General features: G+C 43.6%; 1 protein-coding gene across 1 annotated transcript; it reads right to left on the reverse strand.

The window, feature by feature from the left end:
• Positions 1-22,119: 22,119 nt before the first annotated feature.
• On the reverse strand, positions 22,120-23,927 carry LOC136783317 (fork head domain transcription factor slp2-like). Its single transcript, XM_066743399.1, has one exon. It carries the CDS (start codon positions 23,782-23,784, stop codon positions 22,483-22,485), a length of 1,302 nt encoding a protein of 433 aa, XP_066599496.1. The 5' UTR covers positions 23,785-23,927; the 3' UTR covers positions 22,120-22,482.
• Between the last annotated feature and the right edge of the window lie 684 nt (positions 23,928-24,611).

Genomic DNA, 24,611 nt, shown 5'->3' on the forward strand with positions numbered 1-24,611 from the left:
GTCGAATGGCATGTCAGTTTCATCGGAGAGAGTCGTCACTCCCGTTTCGCAAGGATGACATCTTAACAATCATGAATATGACGTCTTCTTCCCTTTTCAATGAGAGGGGACGCGACACAATGCTGCCTAAACGTTAATGGCTCCCGGATTTTCCAGATACGCGCACCGTTCCAACTCTTTGCCAACCCTCTTAAAGCTATATAGACATTTTTTTCCTCCAAATATCTCCAAATGTGTGATGCTGCGCCAACCGCAAGCTATAATTTACGACCTTTAGCGGGGAACCAGCGCGATCAAGAAATCGTGCTTTCGTTCGTTTCTCAACTTGCAAGTATTACAATGGAAAATAGCGTTTCTTTTATTACTGAAAACCTCGGTTAAATCTCTCAATCGAGTTTACTTCCTCGGACTCGCTTCGAGTGTAACAGGAAAGTAGCTATAGAATTTACAATTTTATTATATTACCCCCACTCCCTGCCAAGGACGAGTATACTCGTCTTTAGTTTTCTGCTTTTAAATGATTATGTATGATAATATATGTGCACTTACCAAGAAATAACAGGGTTTCGGTAAACAATAACAGTCAAAGTATAAATGGCAATGGAAATGACTTCATATAATTTTTTAGGCTTGGCAGCGCGAATGGGTTAACACCTTGTTGACCAGCAATTGTACAACGTATATGCATGAAAAGACGAGTTAACTCGCGTCACCGATTAGCAAAGTGTTAACAGGTGATAAACGTTAACGAGTTATTGGTTGAAGAAATAGTTATTTTTTGTATGCTTTTTGCATCAAACGTCACAAATCGCAAATTTTAACTCATATTTAGCAGAGAGTCACCGCGATTAAGAATTCTAGGCTGCATTGCTAATCCATCAACCGTGACTACGGAAATGAAGGGACGTTCCTCTTACCAAAAATCTCAGTCTAGGTGCTAGGTTAAATATAATTTATACATATAACTTGAATCACACATAATCGTGTCACTCCAATTGACCTCGAGTACAAACAAAATTATTTGACAATTGAAATTCCCATATATATAGAAAAGAATTTGTGCATTTAATAGAAAAGCAAGGATTCCTATTCTCTATTATTTCGTCGAAGCGTGGCAAAACTTCTGGAAGCATAAATTTTGACGATAATATATACCTGTAAAGGTATCGTGATCGAAAGTTGAATGCTCCTATATATAGGTAGAATAGCATGTTTGACTCTTATACTGTTTTCCTTGCAAAATCACGAAACGCACCCCTTCGGAAACCGCAAATTTTAATTTATGACGTTCAGTGGAGAGTCATGACGATCGAGACTTCATCGTTCCCGCAAACAAGTGTGACGTGCCTAACCGCAGCATGATTTACGGACAGTCCATCCTCTGTAACGGTTCTCCATCGGATTCGTTGGGGTTACGATCGCAAGAATCTTTTGGCGACGCGCGCGGCGGGTGTTCCTCTCTCTCTGCTTTACGGTGTTTACATCGGTAATCCTCTTAATGAGGAATCATCCCGATGCACGATTTGTGCCGAAGGCAGGGCGGGGCATCCTTGTGGTTGCATAGATTAGCGCCTGCGCGTACAACACTCATTAGTGGATTTATTGCCCATTTTCCCACTAAAATCACCCTCGTCCTTGCCAAAACCGCCACGCCCCACTCCTTCAAATCTCCTTGCAATTCTCCAATACGCCGCCGGCACGGCTTATACCCTTATCAAATTCCATCTTATTGTCTGCCTTTATATATATTTCCAGCGGCGTTTTCCTGACTTGCTGAAAATATTTGCTATACCGGAGAGTGCTATATACGTGTATATACTATATGTGTGTGTGTGTGTGTGTGTGTGCAGAAAGCGACGAAAGGGGTAAAAGAGGAAGAAAAAAAAAATGTGTAAGTGGAGGTAGAGTAGGGTAGGGTTGCGTGGGTATGGGATGAGGCCAGCCCATGCCGGATATGGATACCTGTCCGCGCCGCCTCCGCCAATGGAAACCGACGAATCACAGCAACGGAGCCTTCTGCCGAGGTGCTTCAATCGGGCGGGACCTGCTGCTTTTATCTCTCTCCCTCTACCGTTCTCACCCCAAGGATAGAGGGGACTCGCGTCAAATATTATATACGCATTGCATCCACCTAGAAAAGATCAGTTCCGTCGCAGAGATTTTCGGCAATGCTCTCTTGGACCATTGGCGTAGACCGAGGGGCTCCTTCTCGTTGCTTCTATTGATCTCGTCTTTTTCTCTTCTTTCTCTTTTTCGTTCTTGGTTTGACGAGGGGAGGAGACTCGTCAAGTATTCCGTACGAATTGAATCGAGTTAAAAACAATCGGACGAGTCGCGGAGATTTTTCATTATGTTATTTATATAACATTGGCGTATGCTGCGGGGATACTCGATTATTTACTCAGCATACGGATTTTCTCTTTATTTTAGTTTTTATTCATCAACCTCCTCTTCTCGTAGATAGAGAAGATTCGTGCAATATTACTTACGCGTAACACGAAGGAAATATATATATCAGTTCCGTCGCAGAGATTTTTCATAGTTATTTCTATATAACATTGGCGTAGGCTACTTAACTGCGAGGGGCCACTCGATCATATATTAATATATTTGTTTGCCTTTACCGTTGTTACTCTAAGGTCAAATGTATTCGTAAAATATTTTATGACAAAATCAATGGAATCATTGAAATTCTTTGCAATGCTTCTTATAGCCATTGACATAAACTATTAAATTGCTAGAGTTTACATGACCATGCACATATATTAATAATTTTATCTCTTCCTTTCTTACCTTAAAGTGAAATACGTCCGAAAATATTACACAAAAAAATCAGTGAAATCACTGAGATTTTTGACAGTACCCTTTATACAGCATTGTCGTAGAATACTCGACTACGATAGGCCACTCGATCACTTCTTGACCACACAAATCTCTCTCTCTCTCTCTCTCTCTCTCTCTTTCTCTGTCCATTCCCACCCCAAGAATAGGAAAGACTCGTAAAACATGAGAGACGCACTGGATCGAGATAGAAAAGATGAGTTAAGTCGCCGAGATTTTTGGCAGTGCTCTCTATCTCAATGGCGTAGGCTGCGAGGCCACTTGATCGCTTATTGACCACTGTTGACTCGTGTTGACACCGCAGACCTTAGTTAGCGGGATAAATACAGGGGAGAGGCGCGGGTCAAGTGGATATCTGCGTCGTTTTCGCCCACGTCAGGTTATACGCTCCATATAATGGCTGAAAAAAAAAGCGAGAATTTTCAACAATTTTCTGTCAATGGAACGAATTCTCATTGAAAGAATTTATAGAACCCTGAGGAGTATTAACTTCTGCCACGGTAATTAGAGGCTCGAAAAAGCGTCTCTCTCTCTCTCTTTCTCTCTCTCTCTCTATATATATATATATATATATATATATATATATATATCTAGTATAAAGAAGACATATATATATATAGTAGAACATCAATCCATTGGACGAAGAAGCGCAGCGGCAATTATGACATTTGTCCCCATTAGACGAATTGGGGTGGCGACTCGCGTGACCCCGACTGATCGTGCCTGTCTCTCGCAATGGACCTGAGGTCAAATAAGCCTTCCATCGAGCGAGCTACAAATATTTCAAGTAAAACGGAATTCGATGAATAGGATATTAGCATTTTTATTTGTTGATAAGGCTATGCCAGGTTTGCCTGAGAAAAATAGCAGACCGTTTCGTGCGACGATCGCGTTCTTCGCTCCTCTGAATCATTGATGATTCGTCGATGGGGTCGTGGGAGAGCCCAGCTGTCTCCAAGAGCCGCAACTGGACTATGCAAAATGCGACAAATTGCTGGCCCATTACCTTTTGTTTACGCAATGCATACATACTGTATACATACGTAGCAAGTTGGAAAATTTTGCTTGCAACTATTCGTTATACGTTGTATTATATAGTATTAGAGTGTGTGTGTGTGTACGGAGTACGGGAATACTTTGGCCAAGATATAATTGCTGGCCCATATATATATATATACGTATAGGAAGTTGAGAAATTTTGCTTGCAAATATTTGCTACGTCGTTTTATATAGTATTAGAATATAAATATATGTTATATGTAAAAACTTTAGCCAAGATAATTACTGGACCATTTTGTTTGTGTAGAGCATAATTATTGTATATATACACACATACTACCGTGTTAAAAGTCGTGCGTGCAATTTTAAAAATTTTCAATTTTTCCACCTGTGTCTTCACCCTCGCTCTCTATAAATCCTCCTAAAATTCCAATAGTGCATTCGATCTTCCCATTAACTTGTATCATCTTAAACCTTTCTCGAATCACTCATAAACATGTCTTTCAATTTGAAAGCTTGAATTATTTCGAAATATCCAGGAATCTCACTAACGAGTTCGATTCTCGACGCGTCAACGCAGATCAAGTTATAAAATGTTGCTTGCAACTATTAGTCACGTAATATAATATAGTATTAGAGCACACACACACACATATAACTATATAGTGTATAGAATATATGTAAATACTTTGGCCAAGATTTCTCAAGCGATTAGTAAATACGATTAAGCTGGTCGGTTGAGCATGGGATCCAATTTCAATTGATTTCGTGGAGATTTTGGCCAGAGAGAGCGAGCGAACGAACGACGTTAATCCCACAGGGCCGGTTCTTGCCTCTTCTATTTCGGAGGCCGCTGTTTTCTTTAAATGCAGATTGCAGGGATGACATAGCTCTTCAAACAGGGATAACGCGACGTACGTGCTCTGGCCACTTTTTCCTCCGATATTTTTACAAGCCGCTCGTCTTCGACATTGTCAGCCAATTAGAATTTCTCTTAAATACGCGTGCGCAGTGAAAACAAACTTGACAAACAGGGCATCGTCCTTTGTTCTTCCGACTGTCGAGAGATAATATTATTCGTCTATTTTGTCACGCGTCTTGTGACAATAGATATATGTATATATTGTGTGTGTGTGTGTGTGTATTTAGCACAGTATATATATATATATATATATAGTAGATAGGAAAGAGGTCCTCTTGGATTGGTTGACCACGTGTCCAAGTGGCAATCCGGAAGCGGAAATCTCTCTTTTGGATACATATATATATGTGTGTGTGTGTACGTATACCTAACCCTTCTGAAATACGATACAGCTGCAGGCGGAGATACGAGTAATATTTTTTAACGTATATAGAAATTTTCCTCTATATATATATATACTACTATTTAATGGTGAAAAGCATAGAGGATAAGAATCATCTGCGGTGAGAAAGGGGCAAAAAGCGAGTAGAGATCGGCTTTGAGGAATTTTCCGAGCTCTCGAGCGCACTTCTTGTGTTCACGCTCTTTCGCGCAAATCGCTCCTTTCAGGAGTGCACGAAGCACCTGGTCGCAGCTCGGCTTTCACGCGCAATAAGATCGACCCTTCAGATTAGCCGCTATTATCTCTCCCTAATCGTCAAAGAGTTTGGCCTACACACGTTGCTACTCGCGCGCTACTATTATATTACTACTATTATAAGCCATATGTGTATACGTAAATTGATAGATATTTTGCATAGGGTCACTCATAATATTCTAATTTAAGGATTCGAGCTGCTTTATTTTCTTACAGAATCTTCTTAGAGTTTTTGATTGACCCACGTGATGATATTTGTTTATTATTTTTATTATATAAATTTATAAACAATATATATTTATATATATATATAACTTGTAAGATTGTACATTACAGATTCGTATTGTGCTATTTTATTACCAAATGGTGAAAGAGTTTGGAGAACGCACACGATGTTACTTGCATTTTATTGTTATATACTATTATTATTATTATTATACAAAGTTGCACAGGATAAGTGCATATATAAATTGTAAAAAATATTGCATAATATCACTTATAAAATTTTAATTCAATGGTTCAACTCGCTAATATCTCACCCTGATGCAGAATAGCGTGGAGGATAGGCACGTTCCTAACGTAATATCGCAAAAATTCTAAGAGTATGAGCGTTCTAAGGATAGCCAGACGTCCTGCTAGGAAATCCGTAGGATATTGTATGCTATTAGAGATACTCGCAAGCTTCTTATACTTAACGAACGATATATACATATACCGGATGGTTGGTCAAGTGTGGCTAATCCCATAAATTTCTGCAGAATGAATAATTATAAAAAAAAAATCTATACTATTTCTAAACTCAGTCCTCGATAACCAAAATGATTGAGAATAAAAAAAAATGCTTATTCGGCACTTTTTATCGACAAAACAATCCACCGATCTTCCATTCGTCAGAAAAATCCCAAGAATGTTCCTAGAACCAATAAGAAATCTGAAAATAAAAAATGTTTCATTCTTGATTATATTTTTTCGATAAGAAAACCCATTAAAAAAAATGTATATATAGCAAAATTTTGTCTTACAAGCAACTTGTACCTTTCTAAATGATCCATTCGGTTACGTTAAACGGACCACCCGATATACGAACACGCACAACTCGTTAGAAATTTCGCAATGGGCCACTTGTAAAAATCTGCTAGGTTGTTTATGCGTCGAAGCGAGACAGATGCTTGAAAGCTGGAATAAAGCTGCAAAACGGTGCAGGAGGGTGGCTAATCTGACTGGCAAATATTTGGATTGGCAGGATATACGCGTATAGACGTTTCAGCTTGTATATACGTGTGTGTGTTTGTGAGTATTAAGATTCCAGATAGGTTCAGGTAGATAAGCTCCTTTTCGGATGTATCTATATATATATATATATATACGCGACAGATGTAATTGCGAGTCGATTGGAATGCGAGAATGGCTGTGAAAGATTCGGTGGTTATGCTTCTTGTGGTGGGAAGCTTTGTGGTAGGGGGAGGTTCTCGGGGTGAGGGGGGGGGGGGGGTAGGGAGATCTACGAGAAGCAAGCAATTAACCCCTCATACTCGTATATTATATACTAGCGGATTATTTATCGGCATTAGGCGTCAAGAAACTCGCATGATGAACGGCACACGCTCCGAGATAAACAGTGCAAAAGCAGCGTAAAAATGTCATTCGCGGCTAATAAATCTTTGAGCAAAGCGGTATTGGATCTTGTGCTACCAGTTATATAAGAACGACCAGTCATGCGCTCTAATTAAGCCCTCATACATACGCCCCGCCCATTCGGATCATTCTATCGGTTTCAACTGCACGTTGCTCTATGAAATCTGTCTCGGTCGATTCACGAACTTGAAATTAATATCTTCTGCTGTTTTCGATGATAGGGGGGGGGGGGGGGGTGAGTTAATTAAGGGGAGAGTTGGTGTTGGCGTGTACATAATTAAGCCCTCATCAATATCCCTTTTCAAAAATTATACTTTCCGTCGCGTATTGTTCTGTGAAATTTGCCGTTTCATTCACGAATGTTAAATTAATATTCTGTGTTATTTTTTATAATAGAGAGAGAGAGAGAGAGAGAGGGGGAGAGAGTTGATTAAGGGTGGAATTGGCGTTGGCGCGTACGTGATTAGACCCTCGTGGATTGTTCCTTCGCAAATTGTTCTTTCCACTGCACGTTTGCTTCACGTGAAATTTGTCGTTTGATTCGCGAACGTGAAATTAATATAGATTACTGTTTTTGGTAATATAGGGAAGAGAGAAGGGGAGCGGGGGGGGGGGGGGGCAATTACGAGCGGAGTTGGCGTGTAAAGGCCAATCTTATTTGCATAAGGCGTCGCGCGGCTTATACAGAGACCAGAAGAGAGAACGATATCTCCATTAGAGCATGCTTCCCACTCCCACATCAGTCCCCGCGGGATATTTATCGTGGGCCTCTGACGGCGCGGTCCACGGGCGGTCGCACACTGCTCGTCCCTTATGACGTCATTTATTCTCTCGCCTATATATACCGCCGCACGCTCCCCGCAGCTCGCGCTAATTGCCAATAAATTTGTATCGCCAAACCCGACGAAACAGCCGAAATTTCAAACTCTTCCCAAATATTTACGATAATCAATTAAATCTTCCGGATAAACTCGTGCTTTTTGCGTGTGTGTATATCGATCTTTCTGTAGTTTTCTATGTACTCGCTGTTATAGGGAAATTCTCAGCGAATTCTGGTGGAAATAATCAAATTTTGTTTTTCTTTTTATTTGATTGCAAAATTGGAAAAATTAAGATAATATGGGAAATTTTTCTGAAATATTTTCGACAATTGATTGAATTTTTTTAATACACTTGCTTTTTTTGAGTTTCAAGCTTTAAAGGATTCATATTCGTATTTATAATTCAGGGTGACTCTTAAGGAAATTTATTAAATTAAGCACAACTGAAACTTTAACTTGGGGCTGTACAGTTCTTGTCACAGGAACTGTACCACTTTAATTATAATTAACTCAATAGAGCTTGGTAGGAGCCACCCTTAATCCAGATCGAATTCTAGTTCCAATTACTAAATTCGCTTTCTCCACTCGTCTGCAAAATTGGAGAAAAATTGAGTTTTCAACCTTTTCATATATATTCAGTCGTACTATAAATCAATTAAATTACACGATTAAACCACTTCTCTCTTTAAAAAAAAATTCAAGCTTTCTTTAAATATTTGCAGACAATTATATAATAATTAACTGCTCCGATAAATTTCACATTTTTCTTCAAAAATACAATACATAAGTCCCAGAAGGCAATGAGTCGTTAAAACCCGTAACAAGCACCAATTGCAAAAACACACACAGAAAAACCTGTTTAAAGATAAAAAAAAATCCCCTGATAAAACTTGTATTTTCCATAAATATAAATCGATCTACGCAAGACTCGAAGGAGCATATACATCCAGTCGCTAAAACCCGGAGCAAGATTCTGGTCGTAACGATACGAAACTCGCTTTGTGCTGCATTGTGGCGCAAAATTGGAAAAAAAAAAAAAAAAAGAGAGAAAAAGGAGGAAGGACATTGTCCGCGCGAGCAAAGCAGTAACCCGATCGACTTATCAATAACCGCGTAATTATAGTCCCAAAGAGTTGGTAGGGCTCAAAACAAGCCATAATAAGACGCAGGCGTCGTTCCCACAAGAAACCTTATACCCCTGTCGAGACTGGCCGACGTCTTTTCAACCTTCGTGATGCCCAAGAGTGAGAGAGGGAGTAGTGGGGGGAGTGCAGGGGTAGCCCTCCTGCACTCACACGTTCTTCTTCTTCTTCCTCCTCCTCCCCCCCCCCTCCACCCCTTCATTCCAAGATTCGCAGACCCCTTCAACGTCCTTTTGTCCACGAATTAATTTATTAGAGCCAATTATAGTCGTGTCACGCTTATTACTCTCGCGCTCGCATTGTTCCAGGTGGCCAAAAAATCGTCCACTTCTCGACGAAACTCGCAGTGTCAATTTTGGAATTTAATGTTCGTAAAAAAGTCTGTGCACGTTCGCGCGTGTGGGTGTGCGCGTATGTGTGAATTGGAGGATGAAGTGCAGGTTGGACTGACTGTTTCATGCGTGATTGACGTGGCAGAAGCAGCTGTTGGAAATGGGTCTAGTCATGGTCTCTCGAAGGAGAGAGAGAGAGAGAGAGATACGAGTTGGTTGTTTCTACTCGAGTGTCAGTTGATCGCGATAAATCGATACGTCCCTATTAACAAATTGAATTGTTGTAGAAGGGAATGAATCGTATAGTCTCCGGGTCCGTGTGTCTTATATGTGCCTATTAGGAGGATGTAACAGATGTTATCCGATCGATCTAGCATGGATAAATACTTGTCGTGCTGGCTCTTGCATCAACAATCCTTCCATTTAAAAGGCGTCGTTCCGCATTAACGTTTCAGCGACTCCGATTGTAATTCAAGCGCTTACGATATTCAAGGTCGCATTAATTCTCGTCACTCGCGCAGGTGGCTCGCTTTTTCAAGCTTTCCTTTCATCGAATTAAATTATTATTTCTGTCCATAAGAGACAAGTGTAATGGCTGTATCTCGATGAGAAATCTAAGCATCCTGATTTTCCCAAAGAGTCTCTCTCCCGTGTAGAATTTAAAGAAAGAAAGAAGGAACGAAGGAATGAAAGAAATTCTCTCTCCTCCACAGTCCACGGAGAGAGATTCTCTTCCCAGATGAACAACTAGAATATTCGGGACGTGCGTCAACGTGATCCAGATTTATCAGTGGCAAGATCGACTCGGAGTAACGGATCGATATTATATATATATATATATACATATGTAGATATATATACACACAGTGACAATTGACTTTTCGAAAAGTCCGATCGTCGTTAAAACTTGCGTCACAGTTGGACCAGACGAGCATTCGACGTAACGTCCAACTATATATATATATATATATATATAGGTATATATATGTATAATATATAGGAAATAAAGAGGATAATTTGGCATGCGGGCAGCGCATAAAGCGAGCGCTTCCGTTACGTAAGCAACGCAAAATATTTGGATACTTCACTTATTCTCCCGTTTCGTTCCTTTTGCCCAAGGTCAAATCAGAATCTCGCCTAAGATTCTGCCTGCGTCATCGGTGTTTCGGCTGCCAAAACATTGATCCTGGTCGCAATTAATTTGGCCCGTGTGGACGTTGATTAATGGTCCAGCCAGAGTTCCGCTACCTGTGGACAGTGACAATATAGTATATACATATATATAATATTGTATATAGTACAGAGAGAGAGAGAGAGAGAGAGAGAGAGAGAGAGAGGAGCACACCGCGGGTGGTGCCCGAAGCTCATTAATTACAAGATGGACGCAAACCCCTGAAACAACAACAACGGATTTCACGGAGGAAAAAGCCGGAAACATGCGTGGCATTCGCCTCTAGAAATTTTTAGGTTGCTCCCTGATGGATCGATGGATCGGAATTCGATCACGTGTACTCTGCTATATACTATATATATATATATATAGAAGTAGAAGCGAGCATAAGAGAGACACTGGGAAATACTTTTCGAACAATTTAGGTCGAAAGGAGTGCGAGAGAAGCGATCAGGTGTCGGCACGTTTGACACCTTCTCGATTTTCGGGGCTTTCTCGGTTTTAGGGGTAGCTCTCGTATGCGTCGTCACAGCTCGGATGAAAGGCGCCGCTTGGATCCCACGCTGGCATTATATCAGGGTATAATACCTCCTCTCTCTCTCTCTCTCTCTTGCTGCGTAGTTGTGACTTGATTTAACGCACCGAAATATGAAGAAAAAATTGGTAAAATAAGCACTGGTCCCTCTTCAAGTATATATATATAGAAAGATCCAAAGGATTGTTTTCTCGCGTCCCTCGGTACAAGAAGCAGAAGAAGAAAGAATAGGATTGCTGTGCGGGATTTGTCAGGTAGCGAATAAACAAAATTGGCGATCGACGGATTTCGAGGGAATAAAGGAGACTGCACGGGGACCGCTACCGGGTTTACTCTCCGCCGCCGCTGCAATAAAGTCGCCAAGGTGGAACCGGAAGAGTGTCCGGGAGAATATTTATCCAACTGACGTATTTCTTCTATCCGAGGCACGGTGCAGGCACACACAGCCGAGGAACGATTAGGCTTTCGGTAACTCTGTGTCTGTGTACATTGGTGAACGCGCGCGCGCGCAGCTCTTACGAAAACAGCGAGCCAAAGCACGGATGAATGAATAAACCACTTAGGCTGCAGCCAGGCGAAATGTCTCCTAGACTCGCTGAGTCGTGAAACGTCAGTACCTGCGCGCCAAAGTCGTGGGAAGGTATTTTTCACTCAACGGAAATTCAACGAAATTCTCTCGTAAACGATCGATGCACCACGAGTTTAAGTATAAATATATATATATATATATATATAGATGTTTTCAATCGAGTTTTATTAATCCAGCGCCGGGCACAGTGATTCCCTTTCAAAGGAATTCTATTGCTCCCCCCCCCCCCCTCCCCCCCCCCCCCCATCCAATACCCACTTTGTGCGCGACTTGAGTGATTTTACTGACCGGTAGATAAGGTCGAGAAGAAGAGAGAAGCGTTTATCTGTTTTATCAACAGCGCTCTGCCTGCCTGATGCAGCAGCAGCACAATGAGTGGAGAAATTTCAAGAGAGTAGACACCGACACAATGGGGACGAGAAGAGACGAGGACTCGATGCAACTCGCGAACACGAAGCTCCAATGTGCTCTCTGTAGTCTATATATATGTATATGTGTATATTTTGTTGAATCGAGTTTATCGCACGTGGGATTTGCCATTATAAAATGTACGTTTAGTCGTCTCGACTGCACATGCATTTAGAAATGAAGATATTCGAGCGGTAGATTAGTGGGAAATTGAAGAAAAAACGTGTGTGTGTGTGTGTGGGGGGGGGGGGGGGGGGGAGAGAAAAAGAGCAACGCGAAGATGAAGAAGAAGAAGAAGGGAGAAAAAGAAAAGTTGAGGAATGTATGGGATGAATCAGGCCGAAAGAGATGAAAGGATGCATCCTATCAAAAGCAAATTCCTGGCTCCAGGACGAGGATGTCCAGCTGAACCCGCGAGGATAATCCGTGGAGCCCGAGTCAGAAAATAAAGACTTCCATCTTAATCCTCCGTGTGATTGCACGGCTGATACCAGCTGGGCCGTTCACGTGGAAGGTAAGGAGAGCCTGACGGACCGTAAACCCTTTACAGCTGCGGGGGTCCACTTCTCCTCCTCCTCCTTTCTCCTTCACCCCCCCCCCCCCCCCGCCCCACCATCTTCTGTATCCCTGACTCTTCACACACACGCCAATTTCACGTGGCTCATCGAGGAATCTCATACTTGTATAAACAGAAGAATCGACCACTCTGTTCGAACAGATACATCAAATTCAATATATATATATATATATATATATATATTTGTATATCAATTTTTGTTACTCTCGAAAGCTGTGCTAGATTTCCTGCTGGAAAATCGATAACACGCTTCGTATGGTCGAGCATGATGGCTTTGATAATAATGAATCGTTTATTTCAATTTTTATTTGTGACTCCCCCCCCCCCCCTCTTGTTCGTCACATACAAGTAGGTACGGAAGATTAAAACCGCTGAACCGAAGCGGATAAATCAAATTCAATTTAAGCGTTATCTTTTATTACTGACGATCTCCAAGAGAAAAAGCGATAGGGCACGCGTCGATACACAGTATCGCATAGGCAGATCGTTCCGACGAGCCTGACAAATGAACTGTTTACCCAAACTTCCAGGCAACGCTATCCATTACAAATCCTCCGGTACCCTCAGTCTTATATTTGGCCTCCATTAACTCCTTTCTAGCATCGAGCCTCCCTTATCGACCACTACCGATCTCTCCACCGAACTTTCTATGGAAATTCTCTCTCGGTAAAATTCTATCGTCTCTTCGCGAGCAGCGTTGCAGTCTCGAATAATGGGAAAAGGTTTCCAGAATTTTTCAGGGAGAAAACTGTTTTGCAAAAACTCTGAAAAATATTGACCGTGTTTACCGCAGAGTTTATAGCTTCAGAGGTCATTAGAGGCATTCAGGAAAATATTGACGATATTCGACACAGAGTTTAGCTATAGAGGTCATTAGGAGCGATTACCAGCAAGCTGAAATATTCTTACCGGCTAATATTATCGGATTTACTACTATATAGCTTTTTCGTCTCTCTTTCTCTCTTTCTCCCCCCCCCCCCCCCCCCTGTAAGCTTAGCTCGCGTGGCTAGACATGGAAAAGGGTTGGTCGCCGGCTGGCCAAATATTTATCGCAATTACTGGAGATGGCAGAGTTGCAAGCGGATTTGCCTATTTCTCTTCTTCCTCTAAACCGGAAACGGCTTGCCTGCCACTCGAGTTCGACCACTTGGAATAATAACGTTGTGCCAGAGCCTTTTCTCCAGATTTACCAACAAAATCGACCAAACCCACCAGAGAGAATTCATAAAAAATTCATGAGGGTCGTTAAACATTCGCGATCGATTGGATTTTCAAGATTTGCTCCAAAGTGTGAGAAACTGCTGAGCACAATGACCCGATCATGAACGGATGATTGGCTATCAATGATTCGACATATATATATCCCCTAGGGAGTCTTATATCGATATCGATGTATACAGGGTGCAACAGTGATGTGTGCAGAAATTTAAGGGTGCGTGTAGTACATCGCTGTGAGCATTTCTTCTTAACAAACTTTTCGTCTTCGACTTGATACTGTCTTCCTGGAAGTCAATTATTTAAATGATTGCAAAAAAAGATTGTACTTAATTTGTAAGTGTAAGTTAAAGCAACTGTGAGGAAAATTTGTTTATATTTTGAATAAGTCAAGCAAGTGTTTTATTTTTCCAGTTTTTTTCTCGAAAAAATAATCAAAATACTTTAGCGTTCAACACCCTCATGTAGGTTCGAGAAGATCGGAAAATCCAAAAACCTAGCGTCACTTAATTTAAAATTTAAAGAAACTTCGTTACAATCACTTTTGCTGACTACAGGGTGTAACGTTATCTTTGAAATAATGCCTAAAACTGACTTTAAATATAGGTTAGTATCAATAAGTGTAAGACCATATATGTATTAACAAAAAGTGTTTATATCGATGCCCTGCGTGCATTTATGAATTTTTGCAAATGTCACTGTCACACCCTGTATACGATATAAACACACATACATTCAAACGTTGGAACTATAAAACTTTACGAGGCATATTAAAAAAGAATAGAAGAATGATAAACGCGAACAGATGACGAATTGGCTTGTTTGTGGATAATAGAGAGCGCGAAACCGGAAGTGGAAGTGGACGCGCGTGCGGTTGGATGCTCGAAAATTCATTAACACAGGTATACATATATATTAGTTTGGAGAGTGCTCGATTGAGATCGGGTCGGGGGATAAAGCGATCCGGGCGTGAAACGCTCGTTATATCAATTATACTATCAGCGATTATCCACCAACTGATACCCTCTGTCGTTCCAATTACCAACACCAATCTCCCCTAGATAGAAACGCTAATGATATATAATTAATTCGCGATAATTAATCTCGGGCTTCGATAAGTAGATATTTTCAAAAGAAAGAGAGAGAGAGAGAGAACATACACTTATATACAAACACACATATACAATAAAAAAAAACAGAAGAAGAAAAAGATGAAAACGGGGTATATACTATATATATATATATATATATATATATATATATAATATACATAAGAGAACGCTTTGAGTTTACCGCGATAACCAGCGAGTGATCGATCATGACTGCCAAGGATCGAGTCAAGGAACGGGATGCCACCGTTCATCGTGAAACGTTCGCAGGTTAACAGCAGCAGCCCCCATGGAACCTGCTTCGAGCTGTCCTGCTCCATCATCGAACTTCCAACAGTTCCAACGCACCTCTCTCTATACTCCTATCAACCCCCTCCCCCTTAACATTCTTAACTTGGCCGAAAAATTACACAGCTCATCGCAATATGTCGCGATGCGTCATCAAGCCATAGCAGATGCGTCGAAATAATTGCACGCCATGTATAGAAATTCCGTGGCCATCCGTGAAGAAATTCGATATATATATATATATATATATATAGAAAGACAGAGAGAAGAAAAATTGGGGACAGAAGTATACGAAACTAGCGTGTGACATCTTCACCGATCCAATTAAAGACATCGGTCATTATTGCTACTTAAATTGAATTAAATCAAGCTAATAAATGTTACTCCTTTGATCCTACGGCGCGTTCGGCTTCCTCACGTCAATTGACGATGGTTAAGAAAAGTATATGGAACTGGGAAGCGTTTCTTCCCATATTACACGCTCGCATGGCTCGGCATCGATTAGTGGAGGGGGGAATGAGAAAGGGAGGCAAGTTTTTTTTCGTCTTGGTTTTTGTCTTCTCCCTCGGCCAAAGTCGATTTCGGCGAGCATTCGGGGTCGATGGTGCGCGTCGGGTCCTCCTGCGGCGCGCGCGCCTGCAACAAGTGACCCCCGGGGAAGGGGTTGTTCAGCGCCAAAATCTGGAAATCTCCAATTGACGTCGAGTCGTAAATTAATGGAGACAAAACGGGAGGACGGAAGCTTATGAGAATCATGAATGGAGGCTGGTTCCCATTAGGAATTACGTGAATGGATCGACCGAACTTTGTCCCGCTTGACTTTTGTTGCAGGGTCGGGTCGATTCGGGCCAGAAAGTCATCCCCCTTGTCATTAATCGGGCCCGCAACTGCCTCAATTGATTGACCAACGAAACCCGCTCCTCTACTATTCACTTTATATATATATATATATATATAACTATATTAGTGTATTATATTATCAGCTTCAATTTCTTTTCATCATTGGCCTCGTTGCGTCATCCCGAAATTCTTGCCTTTTTCGCCAACAATAATAAACGTCTGTGCTGCCATCATAAAGGATTATGTTAATGCGAAAGCGCTTCGGCTGATTAATTGACACGAGTCGGGTTAACTAAAGGAAATTGTCCGACTGAATGTTTTCAAAAACGACGACGTGAAGATCACAACAGGTGACTCTGGAGAGCACGAGTCTCTCCGGCTATACCGGCCATTTACATACGAATGTGTGCATGAAATAAAGACAGAAAAAAGCCGAGCGTTTAACTAATCGCTTGCTCGGCTTTCGACACAGTTCTCTTTTCTTCTACCCTTCCGGGATCCCCCCACTCACCTCTCCCTCTTTCTCAGGTGAAACCGCTGGAATTTCAAATAGCTCGTTTCAGTACCTCGAGACAAATATTTGTCCGAGTAAGCCAACTCTAATTTCATTTGCATGACAGTATCGAGCGTAAAGAGTGAAATCCTTCTTTAACCGATATACATATATATATATATATATATTATGTATATATAGTATATATAGCATATATAGATACATGGCCCAAAGTGTTGTAAATTAGGGAGAAAGAGCAGCAAATGAATATATCCGCTTTTTAATCCCAATGTAGAGGTTAATTCGAGCGGAGGGAGAATGAAGAAAAGCAGATAACGCAAGGGCCACGCGACAGGAAGACGCTCCTCGACCCTCCGAGGAAGAAAAAAACACTCGTTAATTTCAGCAACTCGTTGAAATTCCACGCGCCATAAACTCTGCGAGATTTCCGACGATCCACATTGACGGTTTAGGAATTTCGACTGGAAATCTTTGGAAAGGGAGTTGCTTGTACTGATGGTATATATATATATATATATATATATATATATACAAATGTGGATGAGCTTAAGGGAGAGTTGGTTAGCGATTGGTTTGGGAGTAAGGACGCCCCGTGGTGCCTACAAAAGAGTTACAGGTCTTTCGCACCTCGACACGGGGGATTACACGCCATAAAATAAATCCCCCCTCCCTATTCCTCATTCTCATCCTCCTCCTCCTCCTCTACATCCCATCCTTAGATTATAATATTATTCGCCGCGCGTGTGCTACCTCCGGTTTTAATCCTTGCAATTATACCATATATATATATATATATATATATATATATATATAGCTAAGACATTTTCTGGATCTATAAAGATGCGTTGCAGTGATTAAGAGAGGCTAGCGTAATTAATGTAACGCCTCCAAAGTTTGTTCCCTATAGATGCACCACGTGTGTCGATGTGGAATATAAACAATTAAGGAGCGAATACTTGGTTTGTGTACAACTCCATCTCCTCTTTCTCAGATTTGGTAATATTTGTCGTACGTGTGTTGCATCTTCGAATAATCGAGAGGCAGAAATACTCGCTATATGCAAATAAGGTTATACAGTGATTAAGAAGGATGAATGCATTATTAACATAAATGCTTTAAAATGTTATTTTTCAACACACGAGTGTGCGGATGTAGAATTAAAGTTCTTACCTTCCTTTTTCACAGGTTACGTAATAATGTATAAAACTCGCGTGTGACGTGTGTTTGAATAATACAAAATTTATGAAAATTTTTAGGATCTGTGTGAAGCGTTGCAGTGATCTAGAAAGTCGAGTGTGATTAACTTGGATATTGTAGAATATATTTTTTTTAATTGCACGAGTATATTAACTGATAATGTTAAAATTAAACCACCTCCTCTTAATTTTCAAACTACACATAATAACAAAATCCAGATATCACTGTAATCTGTCGATCTACGAAAAACACCTTACAGCATTCAAGAAAAATGAAAGTATAATAATTATAAATATTCCAGAATATATATATTTTTTTAATTACACGAGTAATCCATTACGATCAATCGAACAAACACCAAAAGAACAAACCCACCTCCCCGCAATGTCCAAACCACGCAACAATCAAAATACGTCCTCCGTCACTCCTAAAATAAAAAGAGAAAAAAAAAACTGTGGGCATCTATGAAGAAGCGTTGAAGCGATTAAGAGAAGCGAATGCAATTAATATAAATGGTCCGAAGAGTTGCGTTCTGCGACGGACGCACGTGCGTGCTGACGTCGCGTGCGCATTTTCGCTTCCTGCGTCTCGCGACGTGGTGGACGTGTGGGCCGCGTGGGCCGCGTGGGCGCCCCCTCCAGCTTGACTTTCTGCGTGCAAACAAAGAGAGCATGGCGAATCTCCCGTTAATGAGCCCGTCTGACCAACTATCTCCGCAGCAATTTAAATGCCCTCGCTTTTACCAAACCCATTACTCGTGTCGAGCGTCCAAATCCATAGAGATCGTCGAGCAGAGTCTCGAATCTCTTTCCTTATCCTGAAGAGGGGGTGGGGGGGGGGGGGGGGGGTGGCTTTTGGAAACGCGTAGTCACCGCCGCGGCATCGGGCGTGTACCGTGCACCAGGCACCGGGTACCGTGACTAATCGATGCACGAAACTCGTGCGTTGGACCGAATGAAATCGCCGGAGTTTCTTGGTAGAAAAACGCTAGCATCCGGCGTGCGCCGTAAGGTCAAGTAGAAGCGACCCCGTATCCTGGGTCTCTACGGGGTATTGCTTCATTGGCGAGCGGGTCAAACTCCTTGACTCGCTGGCGAGCTTCGTCAGCTGCCCCCCCCCCTCCCCCTCCTCTCCCTGGAAAACAATTAAATTCCCTCCTTCGCTCATTCTCCCGTTCCTGCATTTCTTTATTCCGCTGATTTTCGCTGCCCTCGCGAGTCTAATTAACGTCGCAAGGTTTGTCTATATATATATATACTCACTTGGCAATTCAGAGCGTTATCCAGTGCCATAAACGGTGTGATACCCCCATGAAAAATGTGCTGGCCATTTCGCCAGAGCTATATATCCCACAATGGCCCAGCCCTTCTTTAAAACAAACAGCGCGGAGAGTATTTCACGTTGGTTTGGACCCGAGTGCGACAGCTGTGCTTGTGCTCGAGTAGCGCGATAATTGCGAGCTTTTCGAACCAGCCACCTTCTGTGCTCTTTTATCTTTCTCTTCTTGCGTTTCTCCTACCTATATTATATGTCTATACACACACATATATATATATATATATATATATATATAAACGTGATAAGTAAGATGCAAAGCGATGATTTCATTCGCTAATTGATGCGCAGCTGCCGATCAAGCCCAGCAGCACGTGGGTGGTGTCGCTCGTGACGCGCCGGACTGCAGACCGGCGCGAACCACTTCATCTCACTTGGTTCGTTCAATCTTCTCAATTTCACTAGCAGCGATGTGATTCGATTGTTCGTGAAAATCTTTGGAGTAGCGACGTGGTAGGTGGCACGCGCCCGCAGGGCCGTAACTCTACTATGCTATATACGTGTATATATATATATATAGGTATACAAGAGGAACGGTTAACGGCTCGTTGTAACACGAGACAAAACCGGAAGGGACGTCAGTCGAGTGTCACTCATTGTCATAAGTAGTCTCGTGGAGGGGAGGGGGGGGGGGGAGGAGTAACATCGGAGAGATCACACTTTTCTTCGGCTTCCAAGTAGATCCGGGAAAAACAAAACAATAGAGTCCATTGAGCGTAGCCAACTTCCTGCTTAAAACGAGTTGATCGTTTCAAGACTGCCCCTGAAGAACGATCAACGCTCGTGCGTCTTTGGTCCATTTCGAGTCCCCCCTTTGAAAGGGACGCCTCGACCATTTCGAAATTTTCTATTCACCAGCCAATTCATCGAAAATTACGAGGGCGAACGGAAGCCCTTCGTTGGCCAAACAGCTCTCTGCTGATCTATCCGCGCCCAACTAATTAACCCCCCCCCCCCCCTCCCCCCTAACTCACCCCCTCACCAAAGGCTTCCATTTCTTAAGGTTTCACGAGCGACGAAACGCAGATTCCTATAGCTTCGATTCCAATACCATTGCTTACTTATATATGTATATACACAATGAATCACTATATAGCTCTTTTTCCGAGAAACTATTTGCGCGATCCCATATGGCGACAGGAAGTTCAATCTACAAAAAGCGCTACTGCACCGCGTCATCGAACAATCGTGTCAATTGATCGAGCCTATTTCGTGCAAACTTTAAATGCTGCATTCGTGTTTATTTGGCTTACATGTACCGCGTAATACGTACATGTTATGTATATATATATATAGTACGTTTAGAGGATCGGAGGCTCAGTGGTTCGCCTTGAGTCTCGCGTGCGATTCTCTCCCGACAACTGATTCATTGATTGATTCATTGAACTCGGTTCATTCATTGCTGAAAGACTTTTGTGGCAGGCGATGTATACGGGTCTCCTGTCGCGCGGCGCCTGGGAACCTCTTAACTGTTTTGTATAACGTGATTAGGCCGATTGAGCTCCTCCCGCGCTGCAGCGCAAACAGATTTCCTCCCGACCAGACACTTGATCCTCTTTCGGTGTAATACGTATATAGTCGGCTTCTTCGAACGAGAGAAACCACGGATCGACCACCATTAAACCCGCGCGCTCTATGCATCCCTATAGGTCGAAATGTACGCTCCGGAAACCCGTAGGGGATTCTATCGTCAAAAGCAGTCGCTGCACAGCCACTCCCTATATATATATATATATATATATATATATAGGCTTCCTAGGAGGAACCCCTGGAACAGTATAATGTAGCACAGTGAAATCATCCATCGAACCACCCCAACCAGCACCCTGCCCTTTCAAAACGTTCAAGATGGCGCACGTTATGGTATAATCGTGTATATGTGTAGTCGACGATGCATACAATGTGGTCCATGTACAACGCGCTCGCCTCCGACGCGAGCAAAGCATCGAGAAACGCAAGAAATGTTTCCGTACCGCAAGGTTACACCGTTTTAGGTTACGTAATTGATTTATTATTTTCATTGGTAAAATCCCTCCGAAGGTCCGTGCTCGACGTTGTTTATAAATTGAAATTGATTTATGGTACAATAATACCGCTGTGATGCTGGGTTGAACATTTTCGTCGCGATATAGCATGACGTCTATGCACGCGCTGCTCAGAGTAGTATGTAGAGGTATAGTACTGCGTCGTCGTGGACCACTTGCCACTTGGAGCAATTGGACGCGCAAGTGTTTACCGTCCCCTCGCGCGCTACGTGATGCTATGCAGCGTTCGTCTCATTTCGTGTCCTTTCGTTTCGCTCGAAAGACGCGTCTCGCCCGTAGCGCGTCCTCGGCTAAAAAACTCTCGGCTCGTGTCGAAAGTGGCTTAATAAGATTCGCCGATTCGCGTTGGCAAGTCGTCTGCGGAGTACGTAACAATCCCATCTGTCCGCTCCATTTCGTCGATCCGGTCTTTCCATCCCGCTACGCGTGTAAAGTCGAGCGCGCGGACCCATTATCTTATTTACGGCCCATTGTCTCAATGTATCGTAGCAATATCGCGCACCCGCTCTACTCAGAGCCGAGAGTAGCGTAACGCGAGCACACCGCGTTATACGCTGCACGCGATTCGCTTTGGAAAAATTCCCTTGCGAAAATCTTTGCCAAGGTCGCCGCAGGATTTACGATCCACGGGCCGAAACCGCAAAACCGTCCGGAACACTCTCTCATGTACGGAGGAATATAGTGGAAGATTCGGCATCGCGAAGGCCACTCGCTCGGCTGTGTACGCCTTACGCCAGTTTATGGTTATATTGGAGCAGTAAAGCAATTGCTGCGCGTTTTCCCGTGGCCCTCGACCCCCGATCCCCATACAACTTTTATCTCTCGCTGTGTACCGTGTTTTGACAGTCAGCGGGTTCTCTGACCTCTTGTTACTTTTACGACTAAGCGCGCGCGCGCGCGCGCTTACTTCTCGAACCTGACATTTCGGGAGAAACAATGAAAAACGCATGGAGAATTTGTAGAAAAGTTTAGGACATTTATTTGCACGAGAATACTAAGAATACTCCCGCTATCTTTACATATATCTCTCGCAATAACAATAATCTTTCTCTCAAAGACACCTCTGCACGCTATACATAAGTATACGCGCGTATACTTTATATAGTTTAGTTATAATATATATTTATATATATATATATATTTACAATATACAATACATTCTCTCAAAGCTCTATACTACAATAAGTTCCTATGTACAATATGTGTTATCGCGTATCCGTGTCAAGTCCGGTGGTTTGAAACATATCCCCGGCAGTACGGATAGGAGACACGGCGAAACTGGGATAAACGTTGATGACTCGGAGGTGGAAGCTCTGTAGGAGGAGGTAGCTCAGCTTTGTCTACCAGTCAAGACTGTGATCGGCTTGAGCACTAGCTGCGGAGGATTGTGCGGAAGTGGAAGGGGAAGAGATCTCGACGTTTGCACTACCGGTGGGGAGTGCGGTGACATCGGTTCCGGACTGCTTCCGGGGGACGCTGTGGTGGACGTTGGTTGACTCATGAATCGATATCTCGGATGTTGATTGAATACCGCTGCCTGATGCTGCTGCTGTTGTTGCTGCTGATGAGCCGCCAGCGACCTCAGCGTGGTGTAAAAGTCGTAGGGGTTCCCCGGTGTCGGTATAACTGGGGGTGGTGGTGCCACCATTCCTGGCGTGGTGTATCCCGCGGCTGTGGTCGGTGCCTGGAGTAACCTCTCCATGGAGAAGGCACCGTGAGCCGGTGGTGCGACGGAAGCCGGCAGGGCTTGAGGTTTGCACGGTAAACTATTGGATGCACTGGTGACGACGGCACCCGGTAGGAGACTCGCGGGATATCCGGCCGGTGGGGCGGTGGTGTAAGCACCTGTTGCCGTCGGGTAAGCGGCGGCTGCTGCGGCGGCGGCTCGGTGCAGATAAGGCAGGCTGTACAAGGAAGCTGGCCATCCTGGCGGAGGATAAGGCGACGGATAGAGTCCACCCAGGACGACCGATCGCTTGAAGGCCGCCAGCCTCGATCTCGAAGCCGCCGTCGTTCTTCGCCTGAGCTTCCCCGTTGTACCACCGATGAAGACATCCTCGGAGCTCGGGTCCAGCATCCAATAGTTGCCCTTACCGGGATCGTCGTAATGCCTCGGCACCTTCACGAAACACTTGTTCAACGACAAATTGTGCCTTATGGAATTTTGCCATCCTTGCTTGTTGTTCTCGTAGTAAGGAAAGTGTCGCATGATGTACTCGTAGATGCCGTTCAGGGTCAACCTCTTCTCGGGACTCTGTCTGATGGCCATCATGATGAGAGCGTTATAGCTGTACGGGGGCTTCTCCGACTTCTTCTTCTCCTCTGCGTTCGCCTCCTTTCCATCCTCGTTGCGCGTCGGGCTCGAGTTGACGGCGCTCCTCGAACAATCCAGCGGCGGAGTTTCCGCTCCGTCGCCGATCACGTCGAGATCGCTCGAATCGTCGCTGGAATCCGCTCGGATGCTTCCCGGTGGCGAAATCGATTGGCCGCCGCCGGAAGGCGCTGGTGTCACCGACGCTGCACAAGCTTCCGGCACGATACTGCGGATACTGAAACTACTCTTGAGGGCAGCTCTCGGCGACGGTGATCCAGTCACCGTGTGCTGCTCCGTCGAAACTTCCATATTCACCATTTCCAAACAAACGAAATAACTCGGCACTGAATAGTCGCGAAAACTTTCTCACTCTTCACCTGTCTTCTTCCGCACGAGATACTGAGTACATATGTAGATGCATGAAGTTTGACGCGAACGCTGTGTGCTCCGACAGGGTCAGAGTAGCACGGTCAGCACGGGTCTGTCGGTTATCCCCGCCACGAGAAGTTCTTATACCCCGTGGGAAGCCCCGCCTATTCGGTGCAAAGTCTACTCGGCTGAGCCAATGGGACGGCGTGCCAGCTCGCGTTGTACGGGCAACGCCAGTTCCCCCACCTCGTGTTTTGCGCCCAATGTTTGACAGCAAACAATGCAAACACACAGAGAGCTGTGTGTTCTCGGAAGGGTCGCGCGCGGGCGCGTACCGTACCAACCGTAACGTAACGCCTCCCCTCTCACGCTTCTCCTTCCTTCTTTCGGTTTCTCCTTAGTCTCTCCACTCCCCCCCCCCCCCCTCTCTCTCTCTCTCTCTCTCTCTCTCTCTCTCTCTCTCTCACTCTCACTCGTTCTCTTTTACACACTATCGTGGAGTCTCGGGACGGGGGAGGGGTGGGGTGGAATACAGAAAAGCGCCGCAACCAGCGCAACCGATTCGCACAACAAAGTCCATGCGAACGGATCAAAACCGGTGCACGGAGTTAAGTTAGGGGGAGGGTGGGGGCGCCACCAGACAGTAACGAGATGACGATAAGCACCGTACGGGCCATCCCTATAGCATTGTTTCATCGTATTGTATGGAGTCGGACGGCGAAAGGACAGTCAAACTCTGCGAGATGCTGTTTCTGCTTCTGTTGTGTGCCACACTA

Source organism: Prorops nasuta, unplaced genomic scaffold (assembly GCF_024137725.1).
Source record: "Prorops nasuta isolate Cenicafe-Biocafe unplaced genomic scaffold, Cenicafe_Pnas_1.2 PNAS00033, whole genome shotgun sequence".
NCBI lineage: Eukaryota > Metazoa > Arthropoda > Insecta > Hymenoptera > Bethylidae > Prorops > Prorops nasuta.

Bases quoted from the DNA above. Each gene is read 5' to 3' on its own strand.
- LOC136783317 (XM_066743399.1), bottom strand. From the start codon at position 23,784: ATGGTGAATATGGAAGTTTCGACGGAGCAGCACACGGTGACTGGATCA.